Genomic DNA, 15,044 nt, shown 5'->3' with positions numbered 1-15,044 from the left:
CAACAAAAAGCTGGCTGTTGAGCTGCAAGCGAATATGCCCATCAGGTGGAGCAGTGTGAGATCTTTGAGGAAACTGATCTACTTGTAAAGATGCCTCTTTGATGTTTCGTTCGGCCTTCACATAATGCCACTGGTTGTCATTTAAGGAAGTGAGTGATTGTACTGTAACTTCACTAGGTCCATTTCCAACATCAAATGAAAAAAGCACTTCAGAAGGAGCTAGAAAGAGGTCAGTAATAAAGGATATTTAAATTATTTCATAGTCAACTGGTTCACAAAACCACAAAGTAACAGAACAAGTTACTTTAAAGTGTAGCCTACTATTTACTGGAGTAAGACTGACTCAGTGGAAAAGCCTACTTCAGGAGGCCTAACCTCAAAGCTCATTCTTCACAGTCGTTGACAGTGAGAACAATGATTCATTCACAGCATGAAAATCAAACCTTTTGTGGACATCTAGAAAGCATAGTAGTCAAGAAACAGAAAATGTACTAGCTTCATTATTTTTCAGTTTGGATAGACAGCATCTCTTGACTACATTCTAACTGGTTATCATTGTTAACCATATTTAAATTATCACCACTATAATTCAATCGACATCTTCTACTGTCTGTTTGCTTTTGTTTTACTCACATAATCTCTACAAATATCAGAGGGTAAATTTCAACACAGTTTCTAAGGCTGTATATAATGTGAATTAAATTGAGCAATTTCATCAGCAATATTTCACATTACATGGTTTTATAGTTGGCTTAGAAAATCATAACTAAGTCTTTGCAGGTCAAAATAGATGAAATCGAAGATTGAGAATTATGACTATCCTCCCTGAAACAGTTTCTTTCACATACTCAAAAACAATCATGTATGAAAAGAGGTAATTCCTAAAGAAGGAATTACCATAATTTTTAATTACTAAGGGTTTAATGCAATGACTAGAGGTATGAGAAGACTCCATGAATCTAGAAGAAAGGTTCCCATTTATGTTATTGAACTCTGAGAGAAAAGCAACTGTTTTGGAGTGATCAAGGGAAATAAATCAGCTTCAAACAACATTTTCAAAGATGCACTTGCTGATTAAAAAAAAAAAAATCAATTGTTTGGGTTCTTTTTTTCACCTTTAAAAGATACATTAGACTTTTTATAAGAGATCCACTTAGGCCAACCTTTAGACTGAGTAATGCCACACACTTGCAATCCCTTAAATCCTGAATCTCGTTATTATAAAGTACTTTTCTGTAACAGTTGAACCTGAGAGACAAATGTAAAATGACAAATACACCAAGCATTTGACTTACTACATAAGATAGGGCATAATGAGAGGTCAATTTTTAAACAGAATGCCTTTTATAATAACTGATCTCTTCTGCATAAAGATCATCAGTTTTATACAATAATATGAAATACATTAAATCTAAAAATAGTTTCTTAGTAAAATGAGTTTCAGGATTAATTTGTTTCATTTGGACAAAGTTGAGAGCTCAGTTTCCCCTTACTGAGGGTTAAAAGGAAAAAAACCCAAAACGCACAGTAGGAGAACAAAGACAACAGAAACTCCATGTGACAGGGTAAAGAGAATTTCTGCTGAATGTTACCTTCTGTAGGGACGTCTTTGTAATCCTCTAGATACCGAGTGAACCCTGAAAACAGAAATTCTGCTTTGAACTCACTGAATGTTCCTATTAAATAGTGTATCAGAATAACAGATCTGGTAAATAATGTTACTGTTCAGATTTTAAATGCAAGAAATCACTTAATATTGATTTTGAAATAACCACTGAAATAATGATTTATATTAATATGAATAAATAAAACTAATATAATATTGAAAAAAGACAATTAAACCCAGAAGTTCCAGAAATGGACAGATAGCAAGGATGGCTGCATAGTCATCTGCTGGAGTGTCTGAACTTTGACCAGAAAATGTGAAAAATACACTGAATTCACTTTTTATAATATTCTTAATATTTTGGCTAAAACTAGCTAAACAGCAAATTTGGAAGAAATTTAGCATTTATATGCACATGGTAGAACCACCTGTGAAAGGTATGCCACAGGACATAGAGAGATGCTGACTGAGTTCTAAAATTTGTCCTCCTGTGAAAAAGGATTGAGGCAAAGAGCGCTTAGGTAGTTTCATGGATGGCAGAGGAGGGGACATCCAGGAGTTCTCTTCTGATGCAAAAATACTTTGTGGGCCCTACCTAATTTGGTGTTGCTCAAAAATTTTCTGAACATTGAAATTTTCTGAACTTTTGTGGCTCTGATGCTTTCAAACATAGGCAGAACACAGCTATAGATTGGCAAAGTGGATCAGAAGATGCAGCTGATGGTAATCATGGACAGTGGTCAGTGTCTAGTGATTAAAATAACTAAGAAGAAAGCACAGTCATTGAGAGCCATTCAGAATATTAAGGTTAAACTTTACATGAAGAAGCAGAAAGTGATTACCAAGTAATATGCTACAGAATACAATCCCAAGCACTTTCCATAAAGGAAAAAACTGAATTTTACTCATCCTAGACAGTTAGTTAATCAACAATTACTGCATATTGGACTCTTCAGAACTATTTTCAAAGCAACTGCAGAAGACTCTTCAAATTAATACACCACAGTATTCCCAACCCTGCTTCAAATTTCTGTTTAACTCATTGTTTTTATATATGAAATAACCGTTCAGTGAGCACACAGTATAAAACAGTTACTCAGACTTTCAGCTATAGGATGTAACCTGCAATCATCTAAGTATTTAATAGGGTACTATTTATAGTTGAATCAGTCTTGCTGCTTTCAACCACTTCTGCAGAATACCACAGGAACTCAGATAAAAATTCAAAGACTAGAGTTCTTCATATTTCTGTAAATAAAACCATATCAAGTATTTTCTTCAAGATGATTCACTTCCTCTGTGTTTTAAGACACAGTTGCAATCCACACCTCCATTTTTGTAAAAGCTCTCTAAAATATTATACACAAACGCACTGTGGTGTTTATAACTTCACTAAACAAAACAACACTAAACTTCGCATTTCTTATTAAGACTTTGGCAAAGTCAGACTTAAAACTCTAAAGATCATTATGTCATAATGAAAATAATTAGATATAAAGCTTTAGAACAATCAGTAAAGTGCTAAGAAGAATCATTGTGTTCACAAGTGTGGAATGCCAAATAATGGCATAATGAATTTTAAATAATTTCTAACATCCTTATCTTACTTATCTTAAACATTGACATTTCCATTAACCATTGATTTACGAAGAACTATTAATAGAATATCAAGTGTAGGCTGGTGATTTACATTCACAACTATTATAAAAGATTATATCATGGTGAAATCTAAATAACCCTATACAAAATTAAATGTTCAAGGGGATTTTTTCCCGCCTTTTTTCTTTTTGAGGAGGAAGAAGGAAAAGGTACTTGTGATGGAAACTTATATTGCTTATTTCTGACAATATTACACTCAGCGCAAACACGTGCAACTCTGGGTCCACTACAAACAATCCTACCCATGGCATACAAAAATTTATATGCCTCTAAATTCAATTAATTAAGATGTCTCTGAAAAGGAACAAATATCTCTACACGCTATACAATAATGAGATGAACTTTGTTTTTCTCAATGCTAAAAATACAGACCAGTTCAGCCTTTCACTTTCTCCCATCCTCACTTGTAACAAGTCATAGCAAAACCAAAAGTATATAGTAGTTTGGATGCTTATGAATGAATGGTACAAGTGACATGAGTTTATTTGCATATTATTATTCTGAAGAAAGAGTAGTGGTCTTCTGCCAAGTTTCTGAATAAATTTACTTCTCAGAAGCATTCCTTTAATGATTCCATAATTTAACTGTTTATTTTGAAAATGGAAAATCATTTATCACGCAAGAAAGTAATAACTGGTTCAGAGATTCTCCACCTAAGTGCTGACCTAGTACATTTTCTGTATTTCATTACGCAGAGGTTATAGTGCTACTGTGCTTTCACCTGTTCTCAGAACTTTAACAGAAAGCAGCTCATACTCTTAATAAACATGGCAAAACCACTGTTGCAAACAGGGCATTTTTCAAATAAAGCATTACAGTTTAAGATAACACAAACCAAACTGATTAACCATTATGCAATATTCTATCATTAAACTGCTACAGAAGAGCACAGTAGGTATTTCCCAGTTTGTTTCAAAATCTTAAAGTATTTGCATCAGCAAAAAACCCCAAAGCAAGCAGAATATTTTACTTTTTAATAAAGGCGTATTAACTTTTCTATGGTTATTTTGCTTCATATGATATTATATATATATATATATTCATTTCTACACCTCACTGGAACATTAATTGAGTGTGATTTGTAAAAAATAAGGAATTGTCTAATCCCAAGTTAAAAAGAGTTCTGAACTCTTACAGGCACTTTTTCATTTATGTGGCATTCAAATTAATCCTTTTTTTTTTATTATTATTTCATCCTTTTACACATTCTCCCTTTTAATAATGAATAATATAGTACTAAAGCATCAAGTCAACTACGATAAAGCTTTATGTTAGTCCTCTTACTGAATTTAGTGAGACATTTAATTTTCTCTTGTGCAACAAGAATTTATTCATATGTAAAAGTCTAAAGATTTGGGCATGTACAAAGAAAAGAACAAGAAAAAAAGTAAAGATGAAAAAGTGCGACTAAGCTAGAACATTGTGCCACAGAAGGTATGAGTTAGATGTTGTGACTGACTTAACCACCCACGTGTAATGCTGGGCCTTAAAATCTAGAGGGAGAGAATTTGGTGGCAGGGATGCAGTGAGTAAGGGAAGGAAGGAAGAATAGTCTGAGCATTCAGGGTCTAATTGCCGTACTCTTAGGTTAAGAATTCTTTAGGGCAGAAATTATCTTTGAATAGATAAATGTTTAGTTTCAGTGCCAGAATTTTTGGGGTGATTATAAAGCTCCAGTAGCAGTAGTAAAAGTAATAAAGCTAGAGACCAGTTTTAAATATCCCCCCTTTAAATTAATTCTACTAAAAGTCAGTTATATTAACAGTGCTACTACTAATAATAGCAATAGTAATAGTAATAATTGTGTTACTTACAGTATAACTCTATCCTTATGAAATCTTGAATTCCCAGGTTTTCTAAAAAAACTCCTGAGGAAGCGGTAGTTTTAAAGAAAAATGAGATATCTGCACTGAGCTCTCCATGGAAGGTGGGGAAGTGCAGGTACGATGCCTCTGTGTTGAAGGATGCTGAATTCCAAAATGTTCCTGGTTATCAAAATGAAAGATTACATGATAAGTTTTATAATCATTTAATCAAAGGGAAATGCCCAGGTGTAGGAAGGGGTTACACTGTTCAGAGAGTCTAACTTCTACAGAAGCCTCATACTTAGTTTATAAACCAAAAAGTGGTAGTTACTGGAAACACAGAAAAATGATTCAGCAAGAATAATAACTTTGCTCAGTTCAGGCAACCAAAAGAACAATGGGAAATAAAATGCCTGGCATTTCAGCTGGACAATCCAGTTATGTCATGATGTATCCTTTTATGAAATAAACATAGGAGTTTTAAATGAAGTCCTATACCTCCATTAGCTAGTATACACTGTAACTGTGACAGTATATTTCTCACATAACAAGGAAAAGAGTCTTGTTATTGTTTTCCTAGATAGCACAAAGAGGTGGGATACAGCTCCTAGTAATTACTGTGGAAGAAATAAAATCTGCTTTACTTGTCTGCAGCTCAGAAATTCATATGAGTTCTTACTTACATGATAGATCCAATGTAAATAATTTTTACTTATAAAAAGGTTACAAGATCAAACAGGTATTTCCCTGGTCTGATTTTTTAGCTGGCATTTAATCATAATTTGTTAGATTTCATTCTTGATTATTAAAAAGTTTATGGAAAATCTATAATAACACCCTCTTCTAATAAGAACACAATCTGAATTTATGGTGTTCAACTAGGTACCTTTTATTATTGCTGAATTCTTACAGATGTATCTGTACTTTTGTATTGAGCTATATTGCTTTCTAAATCAAATGAGGCGTTCAGTACCTTCCTGTCTTAATTGAACAAGGCCATTGCACATTCTCCTGATAATCCTGTAATCTGGGCCTAAATACTATACAAAATTGTGGTTTCTGCTCTAGGCACTCTCTGATTTTAGTGGGGGAGAATTATTTTTTTTTTTTTTTAAGTTTTTCTCTGACCTGCAAAATCAAAATCTATGATACAGTGTGACATAAAGGCCTGGTCTGCAGCCCACTGAAGTAAAATCAAAGTCCATTCAGTAATTCCTCCTGACTTTTTAGCAGAGTTTTAATCAGGGTTCAGATACCACACTTAGAAAAAGCCTCTTGGCTGCATGTTCGTGCATATTCTGGTAATTCCTTGCTGTGACACCCACCATTTGGGAGTACTGCCAGACATCACAAGCTAGACCAGCTATCAGGATAGCAAAATGCTATCAACTGAAGGTAGCAGCCTTACATATTGAGATCAATTTTAACCCCGTGTTCCTCAACTGTTTCAGGTCATGGCTTCCATAGAGCAAATTCACCACAGTTATAACTCAAGTATACGATGGTGATTTAAAAAAGAATGGGCTGGCTGTTACCAGTAATTCTAATACTGGGAAGTTTAATACTAGTAATTTATACAAAATTGGTAAAACATTGCTAGCAATTAGAAGAGAGACAATAGCAGCAGTAACAGTCCAATAGAGTAATGATACAATTAGCTTCAATGAAGCATTTGAATGACCTCTGGGGGAGAGCAGGGACAGTAAGTTTTATTCTTCCTCTCTTAATTTCCTGTCTTATCTAGCTCTTCTTTTTCTCAGCTCTGAAAATTGTGAGATTTATGAGTGTTAAGCTACTCTATTCTATCTAACCCTCTAAAAGGGTTAAATACCAAACTAGCAAAAGTATATTATAATGTAACCTATGTAGGGATAAATCATGGTGGGAAAATAATTCCTTCAAGTTACAGTATCTAGCTCACAGTCTCTTATTTATTTTTCTGGGACTGCCAAACGCCATGTAGTTAATAAGTAAATAATATGTAGCATTTTATCTGTTTTTAAAACTCCAGTCTTACTATGAGTAAAAAAAAAAAAAAGGATCCTCATTGTTAAAAAAAAAAAAACAGCAGCATATTTATATTGCAAAAATGACTTTCATTTTTGGCATATAGCAGCTAGTTTTAGCAACTTAAAATTGTAAAGTGAAAGAGGGACAAATGAGAACAAGATAGATAATTAGCCATTTTGACGTTACAAACATAATAAAAGTAACTCTCAAAACAACTGCTTTTCTACAATTTCAAATTTTAGCAGTCTTCAAGTTTTTAATCAAAACTGAAATGTATTTAGTACTTGTATCAATTCTTTTTGATATGTCTAAGTGTTGCAGCATCACTCTTTCAGTGTGAAACTCCGGTATGGATAGTGAATGTTGAAGCGGAGAAAATAAAGTTATGCTGCCAAAAATATTTTGTGTATGTAATATTTTTGCTAGTGTCCCTTTTCTCTAAACAAACAAACAAAAAAATCTCAAATTGACATGACACATAAAATACTACACAGCTTTTACAGACTGATACAGCTAAGAACACTGATGTTAATCTGGAGGTGCTTGTTGTGTTTTAAAAACAACTGCAGTGTTTGTAAAGATAACATTCAATTTACCTTCCATCTTTTCCATATTCTCCCTTTTAGAGAGATTTTGTGAAACACTTAAAGGTACCGAGACAGCTTTCAGCAGAGTGTGATCTTCTTTCTAAGAACAGTTTCTGGTCTCTGGTACATTGACAGGATCTTTAAATTTCACTAGAATGTCACTGTGATCAGATTATAAATACACAGCAGTAATAATGTAGAAGGTTAATACTGTAGAAAGCATGCTCATTCTAAATTGCAGATCCCATTAGCCTGTCTGATCTACTCTACTGAGTTATCTGATCTAAAGTAACAGTAGATGATGATTTTCCCTCTTTGATTTTGTCTTTCGTCTGCTCCTACCCATTTGGTGTTTAAGATATGTGATCATCTGTTACTTGCACCCTAATGGTTTTGGTTGGTTGGTTTGGTATTTTGTTTTGTTTTGGGGTGTGTGAGGGGTATGCAATGTTGTGTGTGTGCTTCACTATATTCCTGTGCAAAACCAAGCAGCAAAATCATCATTACCTATTACATGTTTTAGTTACATCTATTTCTTTCCATATTTTCCCAAAGTTTCTGTCAGTTTTGCTACACACAAAAATTTCCCTTCCTAGAGTGCAGCAGAGAGCAGTCCAAAATTACTGAGCTGCACAAATTACTTCTTCAAAAGCTATGCTCCTAATATTATGAAGTCTGACCAGCTGGCACCTGTTTGCCTCTGAGGATGTGGAGTTCAAGCTGCCCCACATATATCACTGCTTCCTTGCTTATTATAAGATTCATAAATTAAAAGACTAGAAGGGAAAACTGCAATCATCTGATTTTACCTTTGATATGCTAGAGAATGTACATAAATTCCCTGATTTAATTCATGTTCGTAAAAGAGTATGTATTCTAGAAAACAAATATTCAATCAATTAAATTTAAATTTGTTCATTTATGGAAAATTCACAAATGCTCTTACTGTCTATTTTTATGCATATTTATGTCTGCATATACACTTAACCCACTGGCCTAACTTCAAATCCTGACCACTGGATCTTTTTCTGGCTTTCTCTCCTGCTTTCAAGAGCATTATTTGAAAGTTCTTGCTCTGTGGAACTCCATTTAAGTTGAGCATATAATTTCAGATTTTGCCTGAATTAAGTGGAGATATTCAGCTTAAAAGACTTTCAATAAAAAGTGCATTTCAACTTCTTTAAATCCTTAAATCTTACATCCTTTTTATATAGTGTGAAACTAAGAACAGACTTGTATTAAACTTCTTGATCATAGAGGAAATAGTAAAAATGATCAAAATAATGTTGATTACACTGAGGTTAGAGCAAAAATAGATCAAAATTATATAGCTAAGTAAGAGGAAGCAAAAATTGCTATATCCAAAGCTAAAATTATTATACCGAAAGCTCACAGTATTTTTTTTATTTAAATGTCAAACTGGGAATTCAGATTGAATGGATTATCTGCTCACATTTATCTGCTTGTACTATTATTTTGCAGTTGAATTTGTGGATCTCCCCCCATTTTTAGTTTTTTTTTATTCAATCAAGTATGTGACACTCCTCCAAATGTCTTACTAGATTCTAATACCACCCCATCAGTTCGCCTTTACCACTACAGAAGTTCCTCAAAAGTGTGGCAAAATTTACTGTAAATAAACTCATGTTGAAGGATATATTATCTTTAAAATGCATTGTCCTATCCTTATATTCATTTTCATTCAATTAAGATCTGTACCATCAATTCTACTTTTGGGTCAAGAACCAGTCTGATACTGACAGATTATAATTACCTGCTGATTACAAATAATTTTGGCACATTAGCTTTTCTAAGCTATATCTTTTTCTAAGATATTTCTGTATGTCCTAATAGGTATTAGAAATTCATAGTAATTAATTGGAGTATTTTCAGTCAATTCTTGCAAGGAAAAAAATAAAAAAAATTTGAATGGTGTGTTTTTTCTAAAAAGCTACTCATACTAAGTAAAGCTCTTTATCACACTTTATCAACATGTGGCTTTTTTCTTGAATAATATAAAAAATAACAGAGATGCCTCTTTTTTTTTTTTTTAATGAAAACCATGATATATCTATTCATCCTCCCAAATTTCTTTTGTCCTCTTATACTTCAAAGTCTTACCTGCTACCCTATTCAGCTCTATAGGTGAATTTTATTCTTAACTTTCACTGTATTTAGATATATTTTTATAATCTGATACCAGCAGTGCTGGCACACAATTTATTAGAATATCGTATTGTTCCAGAAAAGGAAAATACAGTGATATATTTTAAATGTTATAGAAATAGGTGAGTGCTACTCACATGTGTAGAGACGAGTGTCACCAAACCGTACGGCCTACTTTATCTAAATGGCCATATTCCTGTACAATGTTTCTACTTTCATTCACCTTGGCCTCTTAGAAATAAAGATAGCTAACTACCACAAATGCTGAGAAAAATTATTATTACCATGGAATCATAAGAGTCATAGAATTTCTTGGGTTGGAAGGAACCTTAAAGATCATCTAGTTACATCCCCCCTGCCATCGGTAGGGACACCTTAAACTAGGCCCAAGTTGCTCCAAGCCCCATCCAACCTGGCCTTAAATACTTCCAGGGATGGGGCAGCCACAATTTCCCGGAGCAACCTATGCCACTGCCTCAAAACCCTCACAGTAAAGAAATCCTTCCTAATATCTAACCTAAATCTCCCCTCTTTCAGTTTAGGGTCACTACCCTTTTCCTATCACTACATGCCCTTGTATGAAAATCCCTCTCCAGCTGTCTTGCAGGACCTCTTTAGGTTGCTGGAAGGTTGCTATAAGGTCCCTGTGGAGTCTTCTCTTTTCCAGGCTGAAAAAGCCCAATTCTATCAGTCTGCCTTCACAGAAGAGGTGCTCCAGTCCTCTGATCATCTTCATGGCCCTCCTGTGGACTTGCTTGAATGAGTCCATATCCATACTGGATGGAACTTTATACATTTAAAAAACTCTCTACTGGTACTGCTTTTGCTATTATTTTTCTTTTATTTGGTTACTCTTTCCTGATTTGTTCCAGCAAATATATAGTTAGCCTTTCTAACAAAACACTTCACTGAAGTGAGTCAATCCATCAAACCTAACAAAAAGAAATAAGTACAGAAATGCAATGTTAAATAAAAGAGTCAAAATAAAAAATGTGCAATGAAGTACAGGCAACTTCCCCTGGACTACAACGATACATGATTTCTTAGAAGTATCGAATGAAGTAACTCTGACTCTGAAACTTAGCCAACAGTCGTTTATGAGAATTCACTTCAAAAAAATATTTATGCATCTGCTTGATTCTGTTATAGGCATAAACAATTATTTTAATCTCTAAACGGATTACCTACAAGGGCTACATTATTGATGTATTTAGAATTTATGATCTTTTGATTTCAAATCATTTAGTGAAGTCCAAGTGTACCACAGATGCAAGTAAACCTTCTCCCATACTTTTTCATATGGTATGCCGGTGAGCTGTTCGGAAGAACTTATGCCTTACAGAAAGAACAAAAAAAGTGCTTAATAAAAGAATATACTCTAGGAAGTAGAATTGTATAATTTAGTTGTAGAGAGTGAGAAAAGCAGAAATACGCAATAATCTCTCTGGAAAGTTCTCAAATCACACTTGTGAATCCAAAATGATACCTTTTTGTTTGACAGCACGTATGAGAAATGGGTTATTTTCTACCAGATCTTTTTTGTGTCCTCCACCTATCCAAAGGTGCAAAAGAAAATAAATGTCATTAAAAGTGAATTGAATTAGGCCCTCATGGTTGTCTCCAACCTCAGATGAGAAAGAAGTCTTAATAAACAACTGCTTCTTTCCTGAAGTTTCAAAGTGCTATGAGTATATTACTGCCAATCTTACAAGACAGTTGAGACTTCACCAGTTTCAACCACTGTGAAATTTAACATGTAGAGCTCAGAAACTACTACAACTACTATACATTTTCTGGAAAATGAAACATTAATTTTCTTCATAAAAACCACTGTTAATACATAAAGATCCGTGCAAAAAAACGCCAGCAAGTTGTACACTCAGTCATTTGCAGTATAGTGATTAAAACTATAAGATAGAATATTTACTTTAATACATATAATTATGTTGTATATAGTAAAGTTTATTAATGTAATTTAATATATGTATTATGCATCATCCATTACATATGATATAGTCCATATTATCTATCATTTTAATATAAATTATGTAGAATGATATAGTGTGGTAATTATAGAATATAATTTATTATACGCTACATATGATATATGTTATGACTTATGCATCAGATTATATGATACTTTAGATTTTTATATTGTATTATGTATCATCATACAATCAACATTTTTACTCAACAACCTGCACTTTGGCTTTATGCAAAAATTCTATGATTTTACATTAATATTTCCTTCAGAAATTTCTCTCAAATTTTAGTCCCTACCTCCCTGAAAGCATGGCATCTCTTACTATCTTTGTCTTTATGATATAAACAGCTGAGAAATATTGCACTATTGCTGTTTTTATTTAAAAATCAAAGTGAACATTCTTTTCAAAGTTTTTTCTGTTATTACCATTAACTGTGATATTCTGCAATGTCTTTTCACGGAGATTATTTTAGGTCCGAATTGTATCTTTCTGAAGTTCAACTCTATAACTTAGTCTCTGACATTCCGCCTCAGTTCTTGTGTTTGTACTCATGATACTTTAGAGTTCTCTATTGCAGCTTGTCTAGAAATACAGTGATCATTTAATATCAGTGTGAAATTTTGCTACAATTCAATCTACTCAGGAAAAGCAAACATCAGATAAAGGCAGGGAGGTCAATGGGTGTCAGAACTGTCTGTATGTTTTAATGATTCACCCGGGGAAGCTAGTTGGCTTCCACATTTCAAGATTTGTGATAATTGGGGTCAGGTTATGTAATTAATTATAGTTGGGAACCTGGTGAGTAATGAGATGGAAATTTTTCCCACTTCTTAGTACTACAGAACCTGCAAATAATTCTGTTTCATCACTGTCATTTTCCCTGGTTTTATTGCCCTTGGCCACAGTGGAGGCCTGCTGCATCATAGGCTGTATGAGCATGGTCAGTCAGTTGAGAGAGGTGGCTATTCCCCTTTACCCAACACTTGAAGACAAAATTTACACACTGCCTTCAATTTTGGGGCCTACGGTACAGGAAAACCATTGATAAACAGGAGTGAGTATGAAAGAGACCACTAGGATGTTCAGGTCTGGAGCACTTTTCTTGCCTTTCAGGCTGAGGCACCTGGACTGGTTCAACCTGGATGAGGGATAGCTTAGTGGGGGACATGACAGCAGCCCCCCAGACCAAAGGTAAGATTATAAAAGAGATGGAGTCATGCTCTTTGCACTGGTGCAAGATGTGAGTATAAAAAAAAAAGGGTATAAGTTGAAACAACAGTATTTCAGGCTTGATCTAAGTAAAAGAAATTTTCCGCAACAGACAAGAAGCTGAGCAGGCTGCCAGGAGATGTAGTGTATGCTGCGTCCTTGTGGGCTTCAAGCTCCAATTTGACACAGCCCTGAGAGACCTAGTCTGAGCTCATGGCTGATCCTGGCTTAAGAAGGAAACCTCATCAGTTCCTTCTCACTCTCAATTATACCATAATCCTATATCATAACACCATGATTGAACAGTTCTTTGGTAAGTAGGATAGATGTTGAGCTCACAATCTGATGTCAGACAAGTGATTAGGAAGCACCTAACAGGGTGTTTTTCATGTCTTATAAATTTCCATAAAAAGATTAGAATGCACTGCTGTAAGACACATCTGTTAACAAATCTTCCACCTATAAATTTCCCTGAAAAGCCACAGGAATGAAAGCAGAGATGGCATAAAAATAAATACATGCTAATTTGTATTTATTTATCTATGCAGTCTCCCGAGTGAACCTACAAGTACAGATAGTACTTTTTACTGGAATTAATTTCCTGTTATTCATAAGGGCTGAAGAAATTTGAAAATCAAACACATAATATTATTATGGAGAAAAATCACATTATGAATAAAAATAGATACTACAGCAGTCATTGAATTTTGTGCACTAATTTACTATTGAACATAAACCAAAATCTGTTTCCTTTGTTGACAAATAATGAAATCAGAAATGTCTTTACAAATATTCACTAAGGTACCAGTTTTGCTCCACTTGTCTCATTATCTTTAAGCAATTTCTTCACAAATATTTTCCTGGTTACTTCATATAGGACGTATAAGCGTTATGTTCTGAATTACTGTATAACTTCCTAAATTTTAAATTCTTGTGTGGAGTTGAAACTTTGCTCATAGGTATTTCATATACTGGACTCATCTCCTACAGTATAGTTGGATTAATCTCCTGTAGTATGGTTTTCACAGTTCGCAAACACTCAGAGGAGTTAATATGTATAAGGTTTGGTTATGGAAGCATGCGTATCTAGTGAAGGGTATGTTCTCAATATATGATAAGCAGTTATGAATTCGTCTTCATGTCATGTTTTATTGATAACTTAATTCAAATTGTATAAATACACTGTACTCAAAGTATCTGTTTGAACACTATACAATTTCTGTCTTTAATGTATTTATCATTGACAATGTATCTCCACAATTCTGCTCTAGTTTGCACTAGACCATGTCATTTTGGCTTTTTCATTTATAACTACTAAAGGAAAAGGATGAAATACTTACAAAAGTGTATCTGAGGCTGCTTTTCAAACAACACTTACAATTACTGCAATCAAAATCAGTTTTTGCTTAACAAAACTCTGCAGCTGTTACTTACTGTCACCACGGCAAAGCAAAGGCCCTAGTTTGTAAGCTGCTTCAGAATTTGGTCTGTCAGTATCTGTGATCACAATTTCAGTCACTGGTAGATGATCTTTGTAGGAAAGGAATCCAGTATCATTAGTCCTGAAAAAGTAAAAAGAAAGATGTCTCCTAAATGTTTCTGACAAATGTCATTATTGTTAACACATTGCTGGGGAAAAGGAAAGAACCAAATTCTGACTAAAGGGTTGCATAACTCTGTAGATAATACAAAAAACTGTGAACACAGACCTATGCTTTGGTATTGATATTGTGCTCATTTGACAGGACTGAAACAAATTAATGGTAAGTGGACAGATTTTTGGTTGCACTTGTCTGCATAACCATAGGAGAACTCTTTCTGACATAAACGGGTACCTGACTGGCTGCTCAAGCTAATGCATTTACTTGTGTCAGTGATTTTATGTTGCTGAGGACATACTATCTATAATTGGCTTTCTCTTCATTATGGAATAGTAAATGGCTTACTACAACTTTTAAGTAAGTCTAAGTTTGGGGTTTGGTTTCTTTTTTTCTTTTTTCCTTTTGAGAAAACTTAA

The 15,044-nt window shown here is 34.0% G+C and overlaps 1 protein-coding gene across 3 annotated transcripts in view; it reads right to left on the bottom strand.

Annotated features, from left to right (window-relative positions):
• The window catches only part of CNTNAP4 (contactin associated protein family member 4), a 240,696-nt gene that overhangs the window by 21,448 nt on the left and 204,204 nt on the right, over positions 1-15,044 (bottom strand). For all 3 annotated transcript variants that reach the window (XM_061368831.1, XM_061368830.1, XM_061368832.1), the window contains 3 exons: positions 14,462-14,589; positions 5,080-5,250; positions 1-219 (listed from right to left, as the gene is read on the bottom strand). In XM_061368831.1, coding sequence (XP_061224815.1) covers positions 1-219; positions 5,080-5,250; positions 14,462-14,589 — 518 coding nt within the window. The remainder of the gene's footprint in view (positions 220-5,079; positions 5,251-14,461; positions 14,590-15,044) is intronic.

Source organism: Neopsephotus bourkii, unplaced genomic scaffold, assembly GCF_033783945.1.
Source record: "Neopsephotus bourkii isolate Nb327-2 ecotype Australia unplaced genomic scaffold, CSIRO-AGI_Nbou_v1 NB_1451, whole genome shotgun sequence".
NCBI classification, from domain to species: domain Eukaryota; kingdom Metazoa; phylum Chordata; class Aves; order Psittaciformes; family Psittacidae; genus Neopsephotus; species Neopsephotus bourkii.
Note: the sequence above shows the minus strand (reverse complement) of the source record. Positions and strands in the feature narration are given on the sequence as shown.